The sequence below is a fragment of the Polypterus senegalus genome, chromosome 1 (assembly GCF_016835505.1).
Source record: "Polypterus senegalus isolate Bchr_013 chromosome 1, ASM1683550v1, whole genome shotgun sequence".
Classification (NCBI taxonomy): domain Eukaryota; kingdom Metazoa; phylum Chordata; class Cladistia; order Polypteriformes; family Polypteridae; genus Polypterus; species Polypterus senegalus.
In genome coordinates, this window is record NC_053154.1 from 319,673,478 (window position 1) to 319,694,773 (window position 21,296).

General features: G+C 42.1%; 1 protein-coding gene across 4 annotated transcripts in view; it reads left to right on the plus strand.

Moving 5' to 3' along the window:
• The window catches only part of osbpl5 (oxysterol binding protein-like 5), a 325,895-nt gene that overhangs the window by 256,993 nt on the left and 47,606 nt on the right, over positions 1-21,296 (plus strand). For all 4 annotated transcript variants that reach the window (XM_039736915.1, XM_039736890.1, XM_039736896.1 and 1 more), the window contains exons 9-13: positions 3,042-3,207; positions 5,701-5,920; positions 12,937-13,121; positions 15,637-15,718; positions 21,163-21,261. In XM_039736915.1, the coding sequence (XP_039592849.1) occupies positions 3,042-3,207; positions 5,701-5,920; positions 12,937-13,121; positions 15,637-15,718; positions 21,163-21,261 (752 nt within the window). The remainder of the gene's footprint in view (positions 1-3,041; positions 3,208-5,700; positions 5,921-12,936; positions 13,122-15,636; positions 15,719-21,162; positions 21,262-21,296) is intronic.

The following is a 21,296-nucleotide window of genomic DNA, read 5'->3' on the forward strand; positions in this document are numbered from 1 at the left end:
GAGGAGCAGGGCCTGAATGCTGGCAGTGAACATTTGGCTTCAGTCTGTAAGTCGGTGTTGTGAACGCATTATGTGGGTAGACACTCTGATTGATTCGTGCAGTTACAACTGACTCATAGCAGACCACCCTTTATGGTTTCAGCCTTCCCTATTAATACTCGCCCCCCCCAGGTCTATGTGGTTTCATCCAGGAAGGCAAGGCTCAGAGAGGCCATATTAAAACAGGGGGAGCTGAAAGAGAGATCTGACTTGCATAGAGCTCGGGCCCAAGCCCTGTTCATTTCTTTTGTTTGTTTCCTGTGCCTTAGCTGAGTGGCGCTCTTTGCTTTTCCTCTCTTTGTGTGTTTCTTGGTTTATTTGATTTCTTATGCCTTAAACAGAGACACCTCTCGACTTTTTCACTCTTCCGATTTTGTTAGAATTCATTTCTTTGGTCTAAATGGTCTGCCCAAGTCTCTTTGCTTACTGGGGCCTGTGCTTTGCATGTCTGCTCAAACTAAGACTTGAGGCCTCGTCTTAGAATCCCTCGGTGGGATGGAGCTCTCGACCCAAGCCAGAAATAATCCATCAGATCTGAGAGGATCGACCCTGAGCTGCAGACCTGCTTTTGAAATATCATTGTAAGGAAAATGTTAATTTATTGTTGCCTTCTTAACCCTGGAATGGAATGACAATTTAAATCTACAGGACATCATGGGCTGACCGTCTGTCTGCGTCTGTCAGTATGGGATGTAATGAGAGCCAGCAGCCCAGTCTAGGATATCATTAAAAAAAAAAACAACAAAAAAAAGGCCACTAGAGGGCGCTAGGATATCTCGCCTTGAGGATAAACGCCTGCGTTTACTGGATTTCATGTTTATGTCCCATTTAATTACAGAAGTGCTTCATTTCAACCGTTACAGCCAGGAAAAATTTGAATTAGCGTAAGTCACCCTAATTCATGCCATTCATAACAAACAATCAGGATTTACTTTGTGAGGTAGAAGTACATCATAAACGAGAATAGCTGCATGAAATATATTCAAATGTGCGCTTTAATTTAAATATATAAAGTCTAAAACTTCTCAATTGTAATAGAAGTCTGTCACTTTTCACCTTCTGATTGAGGTCCATAGAGCGTGAAGAATAAAACAATGACGTGAAATTCATAATCGCTGACCTTGAAATAGTCTCAAACGGGGATTCCCAAACTCTGTCCTGCGGACCCCCCTGTGGCTGCAGGTTTCTGTTCCAACCAGCTTCTGTAGTTAATTGGGCTAACTAAGTGATGTGTTATTTCCCAAGTTCTGTGTTTTGGGAACAATCTAGAAATTAGAAAACTTCAGTTTGCTAAAAAAATGTTTTAAAATGTACTAAGCAGCTATATGGGAAAAATGTGTTTTTCTTTCTTTTTAATATTTTCATCTTGATTTTCATTTTACTTCATTTTTAACTGTTCTAATTAATCCATTATTTACTAGTTGGTGGGTCCGACGCTAAAGTAGTTGCAGCCTTTGATTATTCAGCGTTGTTTACCTGGGGGTCTGCTCTGCTCGTTTTTAATTCTCATTATTGAGGCACAATAAAACTGCACAGAGAAAGGGCAAAATATAATGAAATCAACAAAAGAGGGTTAAGCATTTAAATCTATAGCAAAGATAGTAATTTTTCTAAATGACTTATAAATTTAAAAATCATGCTGCGGTGCTTTACTGAATATAGCATAAGAGAAGAGGAAAAAAAAATATCAGCTAATTAAATTTGCTCAGTGTGATCGGTGGTTGTCCCCGATTATGAAACTGGTTGGAACAAAAACCTGAAACCACAGTGGGCCCCCAGGGCCGAGCTTGGCAGTCCCTGGTTTGAAACGACAGGTGACATGCTTATATTTGAAATGTGTCACGTTTGAACATTCTGCGAGGGACTCTTACAGGGCTCGGACCACCAGTAAAGAATCAAATATCAAAAATATTATAATATTTGTAACCATTGGCCTTGAAATAGTCTAAAATGATAACTCCACATGCTCCTATTTGAAATGTGTCATTTTTGAACATTCTGATGGCGGGGGGGGTGCTTACAAGGCTCGGACCACCGGTAAAGAATCAAATATCAACAATATTATATTATTTGTAACCGTTAACCTTAAAATAGTCTGAAATGATACCTCACATGCTTATATTTGAAATTTGCCATTTTTGAACATTCTGGTGGGGGGCTCTTACAGGGCTCGGACCACCGGTAAAGAATAAAATATCAAAAATATTATCAAACTTGTAACCATTGGCCTTGAAATAATCTGAAACAATACCCTGCATGCTTCTATTTGAAATGTGGCATTTTTGAATCTTCTGGAAAGATGTTCTTGGAGAGCCCGGACCACCGGTAAAGAATCAAATATCAAAAATATTATATTATTTGTAACCGTTAACCTTGAAATAGTCTGAAACGATACCCCACTTGCTTATATTTGAAATATGGCATTTTTGGACATTCTGGTAGGGGGCTCTTACAGGGCTCGGACCACCGGTAAAGAATAAAATATCAAAAATATTATCAAACTTGTAACCATTGGCCTTGAAATAATCTGAAATGATACCCTGCATGCTTCTATTTGAAATGTGGCATTTTTGAACTTTCTGGAAAGATGTTCTTGGAGAGCCTGGACCACTGGTAAAGAGTCAAATATCAAAAATGTGATCATATTTGTGATGAGTAACCTCGAAATAGTATGAAAGGACATGCCACTTGTCTATATTACCGATCCACATTTTTTTCAAAATTTTGTGAAAAGGAGTAACTTTGACCCTTCATTTCCCGCTAGGGGGTCAGTTGACGTGTCGCGCACAACTTCAGGTCCTTCTGATCGTTTTTTGTTGAAGACACGTATTGGTTTGCTCTTTTATCATAAGGGTGACATAATTTGGTTCAAAAATTGCCTTAAAATGAGGGTTTTTCAAGCTTGGGGGGGGTGACCCAAAAGTACAAAATCTTATATAACCAGATATCGAGTTGAGTTGGACAGGAGGTAACTGACCTCCTTTGTTTTTTTCGTTCCTCAGGTCGATGTTGGATGGATGCTCTAGAGTTGGCTCTTAGCTGTTCCAGTCTCTACAAGCTGAGTTCATCCAAACAAGTCAAGGATGTGGACCTCAACTGCTCATCAGACTCCTCGCACATCCTTAATTTGCTACAGTCTTCCAACCTTTCTGACCAGGAGCTCTTCCAGTAAGTTTTCTCTTTGCTGCGACTCTTCCTGCATGTTACCGTCTCTTACACAGACCTCATCTGAGATGTTTGACTGTTTTTAAGGTGGGTGGTCTGTAGGGGGCATCTCAAAGTTCTAAAATCCCCAGACACAACTGCACAGACTCCATCCAAGCTTCAGATGGCCACCTTTTTTAGGACGTTACCTTGCATGTGCATCTTCTAGTAAAAACAAAACAATACAATCCTTTTGCTTTTCCTTCCCTTTTCCTCCTTTTCTGTTGTCTTTCCCATCTCAGACTCCCAGAGTGAGAGGACGTGATTCATTTTATACTGTTTTGGCCAAACATTTTGGCCCCATTCTTTAATCATGGCTATTTTCTTAGACAAAATTGTGAGTGAGCCCTGCACTGCCTTGGCTGAGAGGCAACCCCACGTGACATGAATGGTCTCAGGATGCTGTACTGTTGGCCTGACACAGGACTGATGGTAGCGCCACTAACCTTTTCTTTTTTCCGGATGCACCAAACAATCAGAAACGGGATTCATCAGGGTAAATGACTTGACCCCAGCAGTCCTCAGTCCAATCCCAGAATATCAGTCTGTCCCTGATGTTTTTCTTGCTGCCCTTCTTGACACCCACCAGGCCATCCTCCAAACGTCTTCGCCTCACTCACCCCTGCCCGCTGCCATTCCTGAGCAAGCTCTGCCCTGGTGATGCCCGCAGCTGAATCCACTTTAGGAGACGCTCTTGGCGCTTGCTGGACTTTCTTGGGTGCCCTGAAGCCATCTTCACTACAATTGAACCTCTCTTCTTGAGGTTCTTGATGATCTGATAAATGGCTGATTTAGGTGCAGTCTCACTAGCAGCAATAGCCTCGCCTGGGAAGTCCTTTTTGTGCAAAGCAATGATGGTCCTTTTGTGGCAGGGCTGACATGCAGTGGTTTTTTGGGTTTAAGTTCATTTTCATGGCAAAGAGGGACTTTGCAGTTTATTGCCATTCATCTGATCACACTTCAGAACATTCTGGAGTCGATGCAAATTGCCATCATAAAAACTGAGGCAGCAAACTTTGTGAAAGTGAATATTTGTGTCATTCTCAGTCACTTTTGGCCAGGACTATATTTTAATTATACACACATATAGAATGATATACTCGATATAACATTTGTAGCACCGGCGCTGAGTGCCAAATGGACCCTTTGCTCTTTACAAGGCTCTTTAGGTGGCTCGACATTCTTAAAATGACTGCTCGACTTCGCCATGTAATATCCAGCAAATATTTTCCTTTGGTAAACAGCTTGTACTTGAATTAGTAGTTTTGATCATGCACAGATATTAATGTCATTCATAAAGTATAGGAAGCTAATCAAAGACTTTGTTAAATGGTGCGACTCAAACCACTTACACCTGAACACCAGCAAGACCAAGGAACTGGTGGTGGATTTTAGGAGGCCTAGGCCTCTCATGGATCCCGTGATCATCAGAGGTGACTGTGCAGAGGGTGCAGACCTATAAATATCTGGGAGTGCAGCAGGATGATAAATTGGACTGGGCTGTCAATACTGATGTTATGTGCAAGAGAGGACAGAGCCGACTATACTTACTTAGAAGGTTGGCGTCCTTCAACATCTGCAATAAGATGCTGCAGATGTTCTACCAGACGGTTGTGTTGAGCGCCCTCTTCTACACGGTGTGGTGCTGGGGAGGCAGCATAAAGAAGAGGGACGCCTCACGCCTGGACAAACTGGTGAGGAAGGCAGGCCTTATTGTAGGCACAGAGCTGGATAGTTTGACATCCGTGGCAGAGCGATGGGCACTGAGCAGACTCCTGTCAATCATGGAGAATCCACTGCATCCACTGAACAGGATCATCTCCAGACAGAGGAGCAGCTCCACTGACAGACTGCTGTCACCATCCTGCTCCACTGACAGACTGAGGAGATCGTTCCTCCTCACACTATGCGACTCTTCAATTCCATCCGGGGGTTAAACGTTAACATTATACAAAGTTATTGTCTGTTTTTACATGCATTTTTTATTACTCTTTAATTTAATATTGTTTTTTGTATCAGTATATAGCTGCTGGATTATGTGAATTTCCCTTGGGACTAATAAAGTTATCTATCTATCTATCTATCTATCTATCTATCTATCTATCTATCTATCTATTTATCTATCTATCTATTATATAGTGCCTTTCATATCTATCTATCTATCTATCTATCTATCTATCTATCTATCTATCTATCTATCTATCTATTATATAGTGCCTTTCATATCTATCTAACTATCTATATATCTATCTATCTATCTATCTATCTATCTATCTATCTATCATATAGTGCCTTTCCTATCTATCTATCTATCTATCTATCTATCTATCTATCTATCTATCTATCTATCTATCTATCTATCTATCTATCTAAAGAAGCTATTCTGAAATGTCTTCTCTGTGTGTGTGTATGTGAGAACCTGAAAACTGATGCAGTTTTTTCACTTGGTTTTTAAAGGCTGAATGAATCCACACTGAGAAATCACCACATGGAGAACGACACCTACTCTGACAAATCGGAAAGAGAGACTCACGAGGAGTCCGAAAATGGGACCACAGAGAAGAGCCGGAGGCTGACGGAAGAGAGCGACACCGACCAGTCGGAGATACAGACGGACCTCTCACCCGATGTTGTACCCACCATCTACCATGAGCAGACGGAGGAGGAAATGGCCGCGGTACATTTTTTAGCTTTGTTGTGTCTACCAGTAGAACATGACACATACTAGAGGATAGTGGCGGGCTTTAGGTATGTGTGACATGAGCTGCCACCCAGGGCGGCATCTTGCTAGGGGTGGCACAGGGTGTCTGTACTAAAAAAATTGGAATGGTGATTACAGCCTGAGCTGTTCATTCCATTGTAAGAGTTAAGGGGCACACACTCCATAAAATCTGTGTTATGTACATAGAGGGGCTTGTTTGTGTAATTGAACAGAAACCCATTCACCAAAGCCTAAAACTGTCCTTTTGCTATGGGCTTCAAATGGGCTTCAGCTGGTACTGCTGATTGACGTTTGTCATTTTTCTTTCCAAACTTGCGTGGTTGAAGTCCCCACATATTATAACTATAAGAAATCTGATAAATGAGGAGACCATTCAGTCCATCAAGTCCACCATTAGTTTAGCTAATAGCTAAGCTGTCTCAGTATCTCCTCCAGATTCTTCTTAAAGGTTCTCCAGGTTTCTGCTTCAACTCCATGTCTCGGTAGTTTGTTCTAGAGTCCCACAACTCTTTGCGTAAATAAGAGCCTCCTGACTTCAGTTTTAAAGGCACTTCACCTTACAGTATTTTCCACCAATGTCCACGAGTATGTGATTCACCCTTAAGCTGAAGGTTTGTTGCTAGATCTACTTAATCAATGCCTTTCAGGATTTGAAATACCCGGATGAGATCCGCATGCAGTCTCCTCTGCTTGAGACTAAGGAGAATTAATTCTCTGAGTCTGTCACAGTAGGATATGCTCTTTACTCCCATGATGCACTTGGTTGCTCTCCTCAAGCATCAGCTTCTAGTTCTGCTATGTTTTCAATGTCTTGTGGTCTCCAGGACTGCACACAGGACTCCAGAGGTGGTCTTCACTAGTACATTATATGACATTATATGCATTCATCATTAGAGTGTTGGTAACGTATTGATTCATTTCTGTTGCCGGTTCTCCATTTGCAGATGGAGGAATACATATAAACTTGTCTCCCTAGGCAGGTAATGTGAACAGGTTCCTACTGCCAGTATTTCAATAATTGGAAAGGCAAGTCAAACATTGAGGAAAGAATAACAAGATTAGGAACACTTAAATGAAAGAGATGCTTTTAGTGAAGCATGCAGCAAAAAAAGTGGAGAACAAGGAGCAGCCAAATCCAGAATGAGAACTTCTGCTGATCATCGTCACTGTTTTTATGGTGTAAGCCTCCTAGTCGGCAATTGCAATGTGATTAACTGACACCCGTGAAAGACTCCGGTCAGAACGCCTGGCTACATCTAAAGGCCTAAACACAATTGGTGTAAAAAACTTGACTTCACTTTCACTCAACTTTACTATCAAGGTTTACAGTGGCAATATGGGCAGATTGGGCCTCTCTGTCCTCTGCAACTTTCCAGGGGAACCCATGGCGGTTGACATATAATCCCTCCAATGTGACCCAAGTAGTTCACCAGATGAAGCACCTCTTGAGGACAGAGAGAAACTCCATTACAGCCCCTGGATGTAAGGCTCAACTGTTGGACAGTGTGTTTGGTCCAATAACCCAGTGCAGGCTTTCTCCAGGAGGGTGAGGAGCTTGGCGGGCAACCATGTATCCAGAAGCTTTACCACATTGACTTTAGAAAAGGTCATCCACCTGAAGCTAAGCATGTTCAGGCCAGTACCTGGATGGGAGACCAACCAGGAAGAGCTTCAGTTGCTATTGGAAGAGGTGTTGGTGAAGCCAACAGGTGGCGCTTACCCTGTGGTCTGAAGGTGGATCCCAATGCCCCAGTGCAGTGATGGGGACACTGTGCTGTAAAAATGGCTCCACCTTTGAATGAGACATAAAACCTGACTCTCTGTGGTCATGGAAGATCACTGAACATCCTTCATAAAGAGTGGGCTGTATCCCGATGTCCTGGCTAAATTGCCTACCACCACCTAGTCATTCTGGCCCCCTAATCGCCCCCTGTCTCTTATTGGCTATCTCTCTAAACACTTCACCACCTAACAGCTCGTGTGTGGTGAGCATTCGGGTGCAATAATGTCTGCTGTTGCATCCTCCAGGTGGATGCTGCATATTAGTGGTGGTTGAAGTGGCTCCACACTCACTGTGTAAAGCGCTTTGAGAACCTTGAAAAGCGTTACATAAATGTAATGAATTTATTGTAAAAAGTGATTGCCACAATGGGTAGAACCCAACTTAATGTGTATGCAGCAGTAGGCAGGGTCATAGCAAACATAAGCCATCAGTGGAAACCATGGATGAAACCCACATCAACTTGTGATGTACTGTTTACCATTTAGACCTAACGTCTACTTCAGAAAACAGCCCATTGGGCCTTAGGCTCTTAAACAATTTGGCTACAAAACAATCAAATGCAACAACATCAACAACATTGATTTGTATTGATTTTCATAGTACTAGGTTGTTGTACCGTGTTAGCCATTAGGAATGTAGAGAAAAGCCAAGCAAAATGACACCTTTTATTGGCTAACTAAAGATTCCAATATGCAAGCTTTCGAGACAACTCAGGCCCCTTCTTCAGGCAAGACATCTTGCCTGAAGAAGGGGCCTGAGTTGCGCTCGAAAGCTTGCATATTGCAATCTTTTTAGTTAGCCAATAAAAGGTGTCATTTTGCTTGGTTTTCTCTATATGGATTTTCATATAAATGATGTAGGGGCGGCACGGTGGCGCAGTGGTAGCGCTGCTGCCTCGCAGTTAGAAGACCCTGGGTTCGCTTCCTGGGTTCTCCCTGTGTGGAGTTTGCATGTTCTCCCTGTGTCTGTGTGGGTTTCCTTAATATCCTACAGTCCAAAGACATGCCAGTTAGGTGGATTGGCAATCCTAAAACTGTGCTTGGTGTGTGGGTGTGTTTGTGTGTGTCCTGCAGTGGGTTGGCACCCTGCCCAGGGTTTGTTTCCTGTTTTGTGCCCTGTGTTGGCTGGGACTGGTTCCAGCAGACCCCCGTGACCCTGTGTTCAGATTCAGCGGGATGGAAAATGGCTGGATGGATAGATGGATAAATGATGTACTGTAGTTTCCTCCCACAGTCCAAAGACATGCGGGTTAGGTGAACTGGCGATCCTAAATTGTCCCTAGTGTGTGCTTGGTGTGTGTGCCCTGCAGTGGGCTGGCACCCTGCCCAGGGTTTGTTTTCTGTCTTGTGCCCTGTGTTGGCTGGGACTGGTTCCAGCAGACCCCCGTGACCCTGTGGTTAGCGGGTTGGATAATGGATGGATGGATGATGTACTGTAGCTCAGAGTTCTTTACAAGATGCCAAACTAGTAGTCGCTGTCCATGCAAACGAAAAACAAATTAAAATGTGATAAGGAAAATAATGCTTATATCTACAATATAATAAAACACTAAGGGCTTTGAGTCCAGTCCCTCTGAGCAATCTGATTGGTCCGTTTACCTTTAGAGACAGAATGAAATGAGGAAGTGTGTGTGAGATACATGAGGGAGAGTAATGGCATAGGGACCACACCGAAGGGCAGTCACCTTCAAAGATGAGCAGGCGGCGAGAACGGCACCTCATAAATAAGCAGGCTTAACAGGAACACGTTTGAGAGAGGGAGCGCCGGCAAAGACACGTTCAGACCACATGCAGATACAGAGGAAAGGCACTGAAGGTACACGTGGGCAAGAGAAACTCATGTTTGAATTATTCTGTTGCCTGTCTACTACAGGAACTGTGGATAGTAATATATGCAAAAAAAATAAATAATGTGCACTTGCACAAAACAGATATATAATTAAGAGTCCTTAAATTTAGAGTTGTCTCTAAATGATGATCTGAAGGTCAGAATAAAAACATAATCTGTAAGGGATCCAGGACAACAGACCACCGCACAGCCCCCACTGGACATTCTGCCTAATATAAATCTTCTTAACTCTTTGATGTCTAAATATTTTTTCCAAAACACTAATTTTTCTGAAAAGCACACAAAGCAATGGTTTCACACATAATTCAACATAAAACGTCTGTTACTGCATGCTGTGCATGCTGTTGGTGCCTGTTTGGCGCATCTGTAGCTGCATAGGAGATGGACAGCTGTTTTGGTGTGGCAGGTGCATTCTGGTTTGTACCTCATTGTCGTAAGGTACGATCCTCCCAGGAAAATGTTACCATAGGCCCATCAGCTACACGAATGTGTTCACCACCACGATCTGCTGGGGACCGATCAGCTGATGCGAGTTCCTCACTTTCATTTTTGATCTTCATCACCAGATTACTTGCATCAAATCGGAATCCATGAAGTCAGAATCCAATTTGCACAAACTATTTTGCTTTGCGTGTTCGCTTTGGTCTCTCGCCAGATAGGTTGTCTGAGCTATGCTACACCTGCACACGCTGGGAATCGAGGTCCCATGAACAAGGCTAACTTTCCTTCTAGCAAAGAGAATCGAACTAAAATGTAACGGCGAGTTTTTGTTGCAATTTATAGCTAATTACCGTCTTCTAACCCTGAATTTTGACAGAAGTTGACATCCGACCTGAAAGAGTTAAGTGTTTTTGTAATGAGGATTCGGTGCAGTGGGTCTCGTGGCAGGTTGGGTGATCCGCTTTCATTCAAACATTAAAAACATCACAAGTGGCTGCACAGGACTTTGATCAGATGTTGTATTTGCAGAACAGTCCACAGAATCATGGAAGAGTGTAATAATTCACTGCATATCTAGTTTATTAAAGGTAGAATTAAAGTATAGTTACTGAAAAGCCAAACTTAAAAAGTTGTTCTTTTAGGTGTTTTTTAAAATGATTCACAGTGTTAGCCTGGCACCTCTCTATTGGTAACTAACCTATAACAGCACAAGGCCGTCTCCCCACTTCTTTTAAGTTTGGCTCTTGGAATAAGAAGCAGACCACCATTAGAAGATCTAAGGGTTATGACTTGGATTGTAGGGGGACAAGAACTCCAACTCCAACTCCAACTCCAGTCCACATGGAGTTTGCTAAAAGACACCTGAAGAACTCTGAGATGGTGAGAAATAAGATTCTCTGGTCTGATTAGACCAAGATAGAACTTTTTGGCCTTAATTCTAAGCGGTGTGCATCTCTGGAGAGACCTAAAAATGGCTGTCCACCAACGTTTACCATCCAACCTGACAGAACTGAAGAGGATCTGCAAGAAGGAATGGCAGAGGATCCCCAAATCCAGGTGTGAAAACTCCCAAGAAGACTCATGGCTGTATGAGCTCAAAAGGGTGCTTCTACTAAATACTGAGCAAAGGGTCTGAATACTTAGGACCAGGTGATAGTTCAGTTTTTCTTTTTTAATAAATCTGCAACAATTTCAAAAATTATTATTTTTTTGTCTGTCAATATGTGGTGCTGTGTGTACATTAATGAGGAAAAAAATTAATTTTAATGATTTTAGCAAATGGCTGCAATATAACAAAGAGTGAAAAATTGAAGGGGGTCTGAATACTTTCCGTACCCACTGTATATCCTAACTACAGGGTCATGGGGTCTGCTGCAGCCAATCCCAGCCAACACAGGGCGCAAGGCAGTAATTTTCTTAAATTTCTTCAAATTTTCTTAAATTAAACAGTGACAAAACTGAGGTTCTCCTCATTGGTTCAAAATCATCATTATCCAAAACCAGTAATCTTTCTTTTATTATTGATAACTCTGTTGTTTCCCCATCATCTCAGGTCAAGAGTCTGGGTGTCATCCTCGACAGTACTCTATCTTTCCAATGTCACATTAATAACATCACCCGGTCTGCTTACTTCCACTTACGTAATATTAATCGCATTCGTCCCTCCCTCACTCCTCATACCACTGCCATTCTTGTTCATAGTCTTGTCACTTCTCGGCTGGACTACTGCAAGTCACTCCTCTTTGGTCTCCCTAATAAATCTCTTCACAAGCTTCAGTTAGTCCAGAATTCTGCAGCACGTATCATCACTGGAATCCCATCTTTTCACCATATTACTCCGGTCTTGCAGCAGCTTCATTGGCTCCCGATCAAGTTCCGTATTGATTTTAAGATTCTGCTACTAACTTTTAAGGCCATCCATAACCTCGCACCTCCATATCTGTCTGACCTTCTACATGTTGCCATTCCATCCCGTAACCTTAGATCCTCTTCCTCCACCCATCTGACCGTTCCTCCCGCCCGTCTAACCACCATGGGGAGCAGAGCTTTCAGCCGTTCTGCTCCCAAGCACTGGAACTCATTACCTGCGGATCTCCGAAATATCAAATCATATTCATCTTTCAAATGTAAACTTAAAATACATTTGTTTAAAATGGCTTTTTCTTCTTCCTCCTAATTATAGTGGTTTTGTTTGGTTTTAATTTTTAGATTTTCTGATGTTTTAAGTTGTTTATAATTGTGTTTTGTATTTATTTATTTATTTGTTTGTTCGGTGTCCTTGAGTTCTTTGAAAGGCGCCTTGTATAAATAAAATGTATTATTATTATTAAACAAACCCCGGGTAGGGTGCCAGCCCACCGCAGGGAGCAAGAATATTTAAATCTTTATTTATTATTAGTAGAGTTTTAAAGTCAATTCTAAAAGACACAGGTAACCAATGTAGCGATGCTAAGACTGGTGTGATGCACTCAGGTTTTCTTTTTCTGGTTGAGATTTTTGGTGCTGCATTCTGAATTAACTGCAACCGATTGATGTCCTTCTATTGTAGACAAGTTAGGCAATTTGGTCAACTAAAAAAAAAAACGTGAATTCATTTCTCGGCCTCCTGCAACGTTGGAAAAGTCTACTTTTGCAATGTTCCTTCAATGGAAAAATGCAAACCTAGTAACCTGATTTAAAGTTTAGGTCAGAGTCCATGATGACACCTAAATTCCTTATTTGCTCCTTGACCTTTAATTATAAGAGTTCTTATTTCTAATACCCTCATTATTTCCATTGTTACTAATGACTAAGAATGCTATACAAGGCTAACAAATGCTAAGTCTTGTTCATTTCTTTCTGTACTATTTCTAATGATTTTTTTTCCTTGTCTTTTCTGACATCATTCCATACCTGGCAGGCTGGCGAGACATCACAAACCGAAACGGTTTCAGAGGAGAACAAGGGACTGATCTGGACATTGCTGAAGCAGCTGCGTCCTGGGATGGACCTGTCACGTGTGGTTTTGCCAACTTTCATTCTTGAACCTCGTTCCTTCTTGGACAAGCTTTCAGATTACTACTACCACGCCAACTTCCTCTCAGAGTACGTCTACTGAATTGTTTCAGATGATGATGGTAACCAGCCGCTCTGTTTTTCCCCTCAGTTGGTGAACACTTGGTGGTTCAGCTTGTTGTGAGGGGCACCTTTTTTTTTTTTTGTCTTTTCACATGAACATTTTTGTGTCGATTTGTATGTTATGTCTCCTTAATCCGTATGCCTTCATTTGTTAACAGCTTGTTTTGGCTAATTAGCTTTAAAGTTGAGCCACCTTCACCTATTCTCAGGATCAGATTTGATCCGTTTGTCAGGGTTCTGTCCGTGAAACCTAGGCTTTTTAGCCCGTTCTGCCTATCTACTGGGAGACGATACCCATGAAGTGTCTTTACCTGATGCCCAAAGCCCATTCATGTGGAGTACTGGGTCTTCTTCTGGCCACTAACCCCAGCATTAGAAGAAGTCCATCAACTTTGTGCCTAAACCTCACTTTTCCAATCTTAAGATGTTGACCACTACTCACAGTTCATGACTATAATGGAGGATGAGGGCATGCATTGACTGATTCACCTTCGCATTCGCTTTCAGTAGCCACGGGCAGAAGTGTCCACATAATACATCTCCAGTGGCAAATGTTTGGGTGATCGCTGTATTTCTTCTCCTGGCTGAAATAATCTGTGTGAGTATTTCAGAAATTGCCAAATTTGTGTTGATGAGCTGAACGTACAGTGCTAAACTTGGCAACACAATCTCGAGAGCCATAGGGTAACACATTACAAGTAATGTGCATTACTTAGTGTAATTACTTTTTAAAGTAACAAACAACCTAACACATGCTATTTTATTATCCCAGCAGCACTGAACAGCCCACCTATCGGTACACTGGTCCTTCGCAGGACTCAGTCACAAACCCAAGCAGAAATGAGTTTGTTTGCGTGCAGTCTGGTAACAGAAACTTTTAAATAAAAAGCGTCAATTTGAATAAAGTTCTCTCTATTATATAAAAAAATCAGGGGATGAGACATTTTTCAAGAGAATTTTTCAAGTCCCGCGAGACGAGACTTTGGCCATGAGATTTTTTCAAGTTCCGCCCTCCTCTCAACCATTTTCAACCACACCCACGGCCCTCTCACCTCTCATTTGTGTGAATGCTTTTGACAGACACAGTTCCTGCTCTCTCAGCTCTTATAAATTTTTACGTTTTCCTCAGTTTAAGTTCCCAATTAAAGAAGACATATTATGTTCAGATCTTATTAAAGAATTTCATCCCGAAGGGATTTCAACAGAAAAAATGAGTTCATGGGCAATCCTAGCACAAACAAACGATGAAGTCATATGAATTAATACCAAAAATGTCGATCGGTTACGCGGCAAATTAGTTAAATGTGTATCAATAGAATATGCTGAAACAGTTGGTGGTGATGGTGCGGAAGAATAAAACATCAACTTATAATATCCTTTAGAATATCTACAGCTGTTAACACTGTATACGGTCTTCCACCAACTGAATTACAGTTGAAAGAAAGATGTATCCAAGAAAGGTAACGTAGTACATCTTCAGCGGATAACATTAGAAACCAAAGGAGATCTTGATGTGCCATTCGTATTAAATCATTAACAGTTTCCCGTTAGAATAGGTTTTGCAAAGACAATTAAATCTCAGAGACAAACATTCGAAAAAGTTGGTTTATTTATTAGAGAGAAAAAAACGAAATTCACTCACGGGCAGTTATATGTGGCGTTGTCACAATGAAAGTCCAAACACAGAATCAAAACTCAATGTGACATTGACAAAAATTTAATTCAAAAAATTGTTTTTACTGAAGTTTTACAGTAAAAGTGTAAGTTTAAAAAGTATTTGTGTGTTAATTTCAAAGCCAAACAGAATGAAATTGTATAACACAGTGAATAACTTTAACGCAACATGAAACATGATTTATTTTCAAATTATTAAGTTTTACTATTTTTTAATACGGTTAATTACTCGCAGTAATGTAAAATAGTTCTATTATGCATATGTAACAATTCCCATGAAAATAACAATCTGTTTAAATTGTACATCCGCATCCCCATATGCGAGTGGCTGAACTGCAAAGTGGCTAGCGCATAGCACCCACTTGGGGTTGGTGAGCGAAGCGAGCAGGGGGCAAAGCCCCCTAGTGTTTATAAAACATAAAAAAAATGATCACAGGCTAAATGTTTATTTTCAAACTCCTGGTTTAACTCTTATATGCAGTTTAATGACATCAGAGTGTTTTGCCACAGGAGAACTCCTTAACCTCTTTGACAAAGTTTTCTGCCTTAACCGGGTTATTCCTCCTAAACTAATTATTTGTTTGTATGTAAAGACACTGATTGTTATTGATGAGCATGTTATGCAAAGAATAAATCTTATTTTATAAAGATTCTTCACTGCCCTTTTTTGTGTCTAGCCAGGGTTATTGATGGAATTCCCCCTCTACTGGGCATTTTAAAAGTGCTTTGTGGATGTATGTGGTTTTGGGACTCCTAGTTTATAAAAGTTTTGCTCAGAAGTTCTGTCTGCGTGTTCTTCATTCCACAGGGCGGCTCTTGAACAGGATGCTTACTGCAGAATGAAGCACGTACTGAAGTGGTATCTGTCTGGATTTTACAAGAAGCCAAAGGTCAGTGTGAAAACTCTTTGAGAATCAAGAGTGTAAAAGTCTTAACGCCAACCCGATCAGTAAAAACAGCAGCAGTTAGTACTTGTGTTGTGTATTCTTACTTGCATGTCCAACCAACATGAAACACATCACCTCTCTCCAGTGGCATGATAAACAAGAATGAATTAAAATACCGTATATACTCGCGTATAGTAAGTTGATAAATGATCCATAAGTTTCAAAGTGCATAAAAATGGAATGTCATACAGTTGTGCTTGAAAGTTTGTGAACCCTTTAGAATTTTCTATATTTCTGCATAAATATGACCTAAAACATCAGCAGATTTTTACTCAAGTCCTAAAAGTAGATAAAGAGAAACCAGTTAAACAAATGAGACAAAAATATTATACTTGGTCATTTATTTATTAAGGAAAATGATCGAATATTACATATTTGTGAGTGGCAAAAGTATGTGAACCTTTGCTTTCAGTATCTGCTGTGACCCCCCAATAACTGCAAATAAACGTTTCTGGTAACTTTTGATCATTCCTGCACACCGACTTGGAAGAATTTTTGCCCATTCCTCCATACAGAACAGCTTCAACTCTGAGATGTTGGTGGGTTTCCTCACATGAACTGCTCGCTTCAGGTCCTTCCACAACATTTCGATTGGATTAAGGTCAGGACTTTGACTTGGACATTCCAGAACATTCACTTTATTCTTCTTTAACTGTTCTTTGGTAGAACGACTTCTGTGCTTAGGGTCGGTCGTTGTCTTGCTGCATGACCCACCTTCTCCTGAGATTCAGTTCATGGACAGATGTCCTGACATTTTCTTTTAGAATTCTCTGATATAGGGGCGGCACGGTGGCGCAGTGGTAGCGCTGCTGCCTCACAGTTAGGAGACCCGGGTTCGCTTCCCGGGTCCTCCCTGCGTGGAGTTTGCATGTTCTCCCCGTGTCTGCGTGGGTTTCCTCCAGGTGCTCCGGTTTCCTCCCGCAATCCAAAGACATGCAGGTTAGGTGGGTTGGCGATTCTAACTTGGCCCTAATGTGTGCTTGGTGTGTGGGTGTGTTTGTGTGTGTCCTGCGGTGGGTTGGCACCCTGCCCGGGATTGGTTCCTGCCTTGTGCCCTGTGTTGGCTGGGATTGGCTCCAGCAGACCCCCGTGACCTTGTATTCAGATTCAGCGGGTTAGAAAATGGATGGATGGATTCTCTGATATAATTCAGAATTTATTGTTCCATCCATGAAGGCAAGCTGTCCTGGCACAGATGCAGCACAACAGGCCCAAACCGTAATACTACCACCACCATGTTTCACAGATGGGATGAGGTTCTGATGCTGGAATGCAGTGTTTTCCTTTCTCCAAACATAACGCTTTTCATTTAAACCAAAAATTTCTATTTTGGTCTCATCCGTCCACAAAACATTCTTCCAATAGCCTTTTGATTTGTCCACGTGATCTTTAGCAAACTGCAGACGAGCAGCAATGTTTTTCTTGGATAGCAGTGGCTTTCTCCTTGCAAACCTGCCATGTACACCATTGTTGTTCTGTGTTCTCCTGATGGTGGACTTGTGAACATGAACATTAGCCAATGTGAGAGAGGCCTTCAGTTGCTTAGAAGTTACCCTGGGGTCCTTTGTGACCTCGCCGACTATTACACGCCTTGCTCTTGGAGTGATCTTTGTTGGTCGACCACTCCTGGGGAGGGTAACAATGGTCTTGAATTTCCTCCATTTGTACACAATCTGTCTGACTGTGGATTGGTGGAGTCCAAACTCTTTAGAGATGGTTTTGTAACCTTTTCCAGCCTGATGAGCATCAACAACTCTTTTGGTGAGGTCCTCAGAAATCTCTTTTGTTCGTGCCATGATACACTTCCACAAACACGTGTTGTGAAGAGCAGACTTTGATAGATCCTGTTCTTTAAATAACACAGGGTGCCCACTCACACCTGATTGTCATCCCACTGATTGAAAACACCGGACTCGAATTTCACCTTCAGACTAATTGCTAATCCTAGAAGTTCACATACTTTTGCCACTCACAAATATGTAATATTCGATCATTTTCCTTAATAAATAAATGACCAAGTATAATATTTTTGTCTCATTTGTTTAACTGGTTATCTACTTTTAGGACTTGAGTGAAAATCTGCTGATGTTTTAGGTCATATTTATGCAGAAATATAGAAAATTCTAAAGGATTGACAAACTTTCAAGCACAACTTTATATAGATAAAACCAGTTAAAATCCCTCTGCAGCGTATCTATCAGTAAACCTTGACCACATCACACTTCCCTTCTTCTCGACAAGTACAGTAAGCGATAAATTGCTCTCCCCGTTTACTGCCTCCTTACGCCGCATCTCTAATGGCCACGCTGACCACCTTAGATCTCTTGGCGAATGTCTCCTGTCTTCACTGCTGTGCTTCAGCAGCCACGATGGCCTTCTTCCCGAACTCAACCACGCCTGCTGTTCCAATACTGCAACCTCTGGACTGTTTGCAGGGAGCTCTGTCTGCCACTTCCAATTGGTGGCCACAGAGATCGTTGTGGTTCAGCCATCTCTCCTGCCCCTTCATTCACGTCACAATCTTCATGCTGCCCCAGGGAATTTCTTGCTGCTCGAGATTGTTTGGACCTGCCATGCAGTCTCTTGCTTGCCCCATAACTGTTCTTGCAAATGGTTGTCCACAACTTCCTTAACTCAACCCAATGTACCCCAACAGGGCTGTACTTCCACACTCCAATTCCCATGGAGCCCTGCAGGTTTCCTGATTGAGATCAGCCTTGAGGAACACTGCCGCCTTCCATGTGTGGTTATCAACTGCTCCTGGAATCCATGTTTGGAGAATGACACAAGTGTTGGTTTTCACAAAGTTTGCTACTTGAGTGTTTTTAGATCTTTGTGTCTGATGTTTCTCTGGTGTACTGAAGTAGAATTACAAACATTTCATAAGTTTCAAAGGCTTTTATTGACAATGACATTAAGTTTATGCAAAGAATCAATATCTGCAGTGATGGCCCTTCTTTGTTTTTCAAGACCTCAGCAATTCTCCCTGGCATGCTGTCAATCAACTTCTGGGCCAAATCCTGACTGATGGTGGCTGCCCATTCTTGCAGAATCAATGCTTGGCAATGCTTTGTCAGAATTGGTGGGTTTTCAATTGTCCACCCACAATTGAGGATTGACCACAAGTTCTCATTGGGATTAAGGTCTGGGGAGTTTCCTGGCCACAAACCCAAAATTTTTATTTTTTATTCCCCGAACCACTTAGTTGTCATTTTTGCCTTATGACTCGGTGCTCCGTCATGCATTGTTGGTCACCAAAATGTTCTTGGATGGTGCGGAGAAGTTGCTCTTGCAGGATGTTTTGGTCCTATTCTTTATGCAGGGCCGTATTCTTAGGCCAAACTGTCAGTGAGCCCACTGCCTCGGCTGAGAAGCAACCCCACGTGACACGGATGGTCTCAGGATGCTTTACTGTTGGCATGACACAGGACTGATGGTAGCGCTGCTCACCTTTTCTTTTCTCCAGATGCCCCAAACAATCGGAAAGGGGATTCAACAGAGAAAATGACTTGACCCCCAGCAGTTCAATCCCTGGACCTTTTGCAGAATTATCAGTCTGTCCATGAAGTTTTTCTTGGCTTCTTTGCTGCCCTTCTTGACACCCACCAGGCCATCCTCCAAAAGTCTTCGCCTCACTCACCCCTGCCCGCTGCCATTCCTGAGCAAGCTCTGCCCTGGTGGTGCCCGCAACTGAATCCACTTTAGGAGACGCTCTTGGCGCTTGCTGGACTTTCTTGGGCACCCTGAAGCCTTCTTCACAACAAGTGAACCTCTCTCCTTGAAGTTCTTGATGATCTAATAAATGGTTGATTTAGGTGCAGTCTTACTAGCAGCAATAGCCTCGCCTAGGAAGCCATTTTTCTGCAAAGCAATGACGGTCCTTTTGTGGCAGGGCTGACATGCAGTGGAAATGGGTTTGTTGGGATGAAGTTCATTTTCATGGCAAAGAGGGACTTTGCAATTAATTGCAATTCATCTGATTACACTTCAGAACATTCTGGAGTTGATGCAAATTGCCATCATAAAAACTGAGGCATCAAACTTTGTGTCATTCTCAGTCACTTTTGGCCAGGACTGTATTTTAATTATACACACATATAGATTGATATACTCGATATTACGTTTGTAGCACCGGCGCTGAGTGCCAAATGGACCCTTTGCTCTTTGTGTCATTCTCAAAACTTTTGGCCACAACTTTACAGTACAAAGATTATAGGGCATTAATTTTTATTAAAATGTATTAACACACTTACTTTTGTAATCTCTTCATTGTCCCCAAAACACAGAAACAGGGAAATAACAGTTCACTTAATTTGGCCAGCAGTCCAATTAACAGCTGAAGTTGGTTGGAATAAAAACCTGCTGCTCCAGGGGGTCTCCAGGACCGAGTTCAGGAACTACTGCCCTAAACTTTTGACCAGTAGTGTATACAATATTGAGAACATTACTTGATTGGCAATTCCATTCTACATTTCGTATTAAGAGGTTTCTAAAATGTAAGTGTATTTTGAAGTTGTTAGAGAAACTGTAAACTTTCTGTAAAGTATATAAACTCAATATAGTCAGAATATAGTGTGATGGATGTCTGGGGATCGTGCCCTGTCGGGAAGCCTGGAAGTGCAGGCGGCCGAGAAAAGGGCAAGCCACACCCTGGGATGTGAAAGGACAGCCATCTTGGGTTGCATCGGAGGCCACGAACATGGAGCTTTGAAGCTCAAGCCTGTTGGGGTCCGTGGCCACAACCAGGGGGCGCCTGGGCAGCTCCGGAGCCTTGGCATGCAGCACTTCCGCCACACCTGGAAGAGCTGCCGGATGTTAAATAGGATGCACCTGGAGCACTTCCGGGTGCAGTATAAAGGAGGCCGCCTCACTCCACTTGGGAAGCCGCAGTCGGGTGGAAGAGGACGGAGCCTGCAGGAGATTAGTGGAGGCGATGAAGAGAAAGAAAAGAAAGACATAGCATTATGGACTGAGTTATTGTGAGTCTTTGGGCAGTGTGCTTGTGCTGTGTGTGCAAAGGAAAATAAAAGCGTATGGGTTTTGGATATCTGGCTGTCTCGTGTCTGTCTGCGTCTGGGGCATCTTCTACAATACGCTTCTAAACATTTTCCGGAATAACTATGGCAAGTGACGTAGTAGCTGTAAAATTCCCTTTTAATTTGATTTAAATGTGTGCAGTGGGAGATTAAATGAAGTAATCATATCACTACCAAATGGTTCCTCATGAGCGCCACCTTTTGGTCATTTCCAAGCACATAACGCAGTAGCTCATACCCACTCAGAGTTCACACCTTTCATTTTCCATGGCTGCATCTGTACGCTGCTGTGCCATTGCTATACACAGGCAAAGCATGAAAATGTTTTTTTGTGTTTTTCTTGTTTTTCAGGGACTGAAGAAGCCATACAATCCAATCCTTGGCGAGACGTTCCGCTGCCGTTGGTTTCATCCCCAGACAAACAGCTGCACGTTTTACATTGCAGAACAAGTATGTGAAGCCTCAGCTCTTGATTGATCATCTTA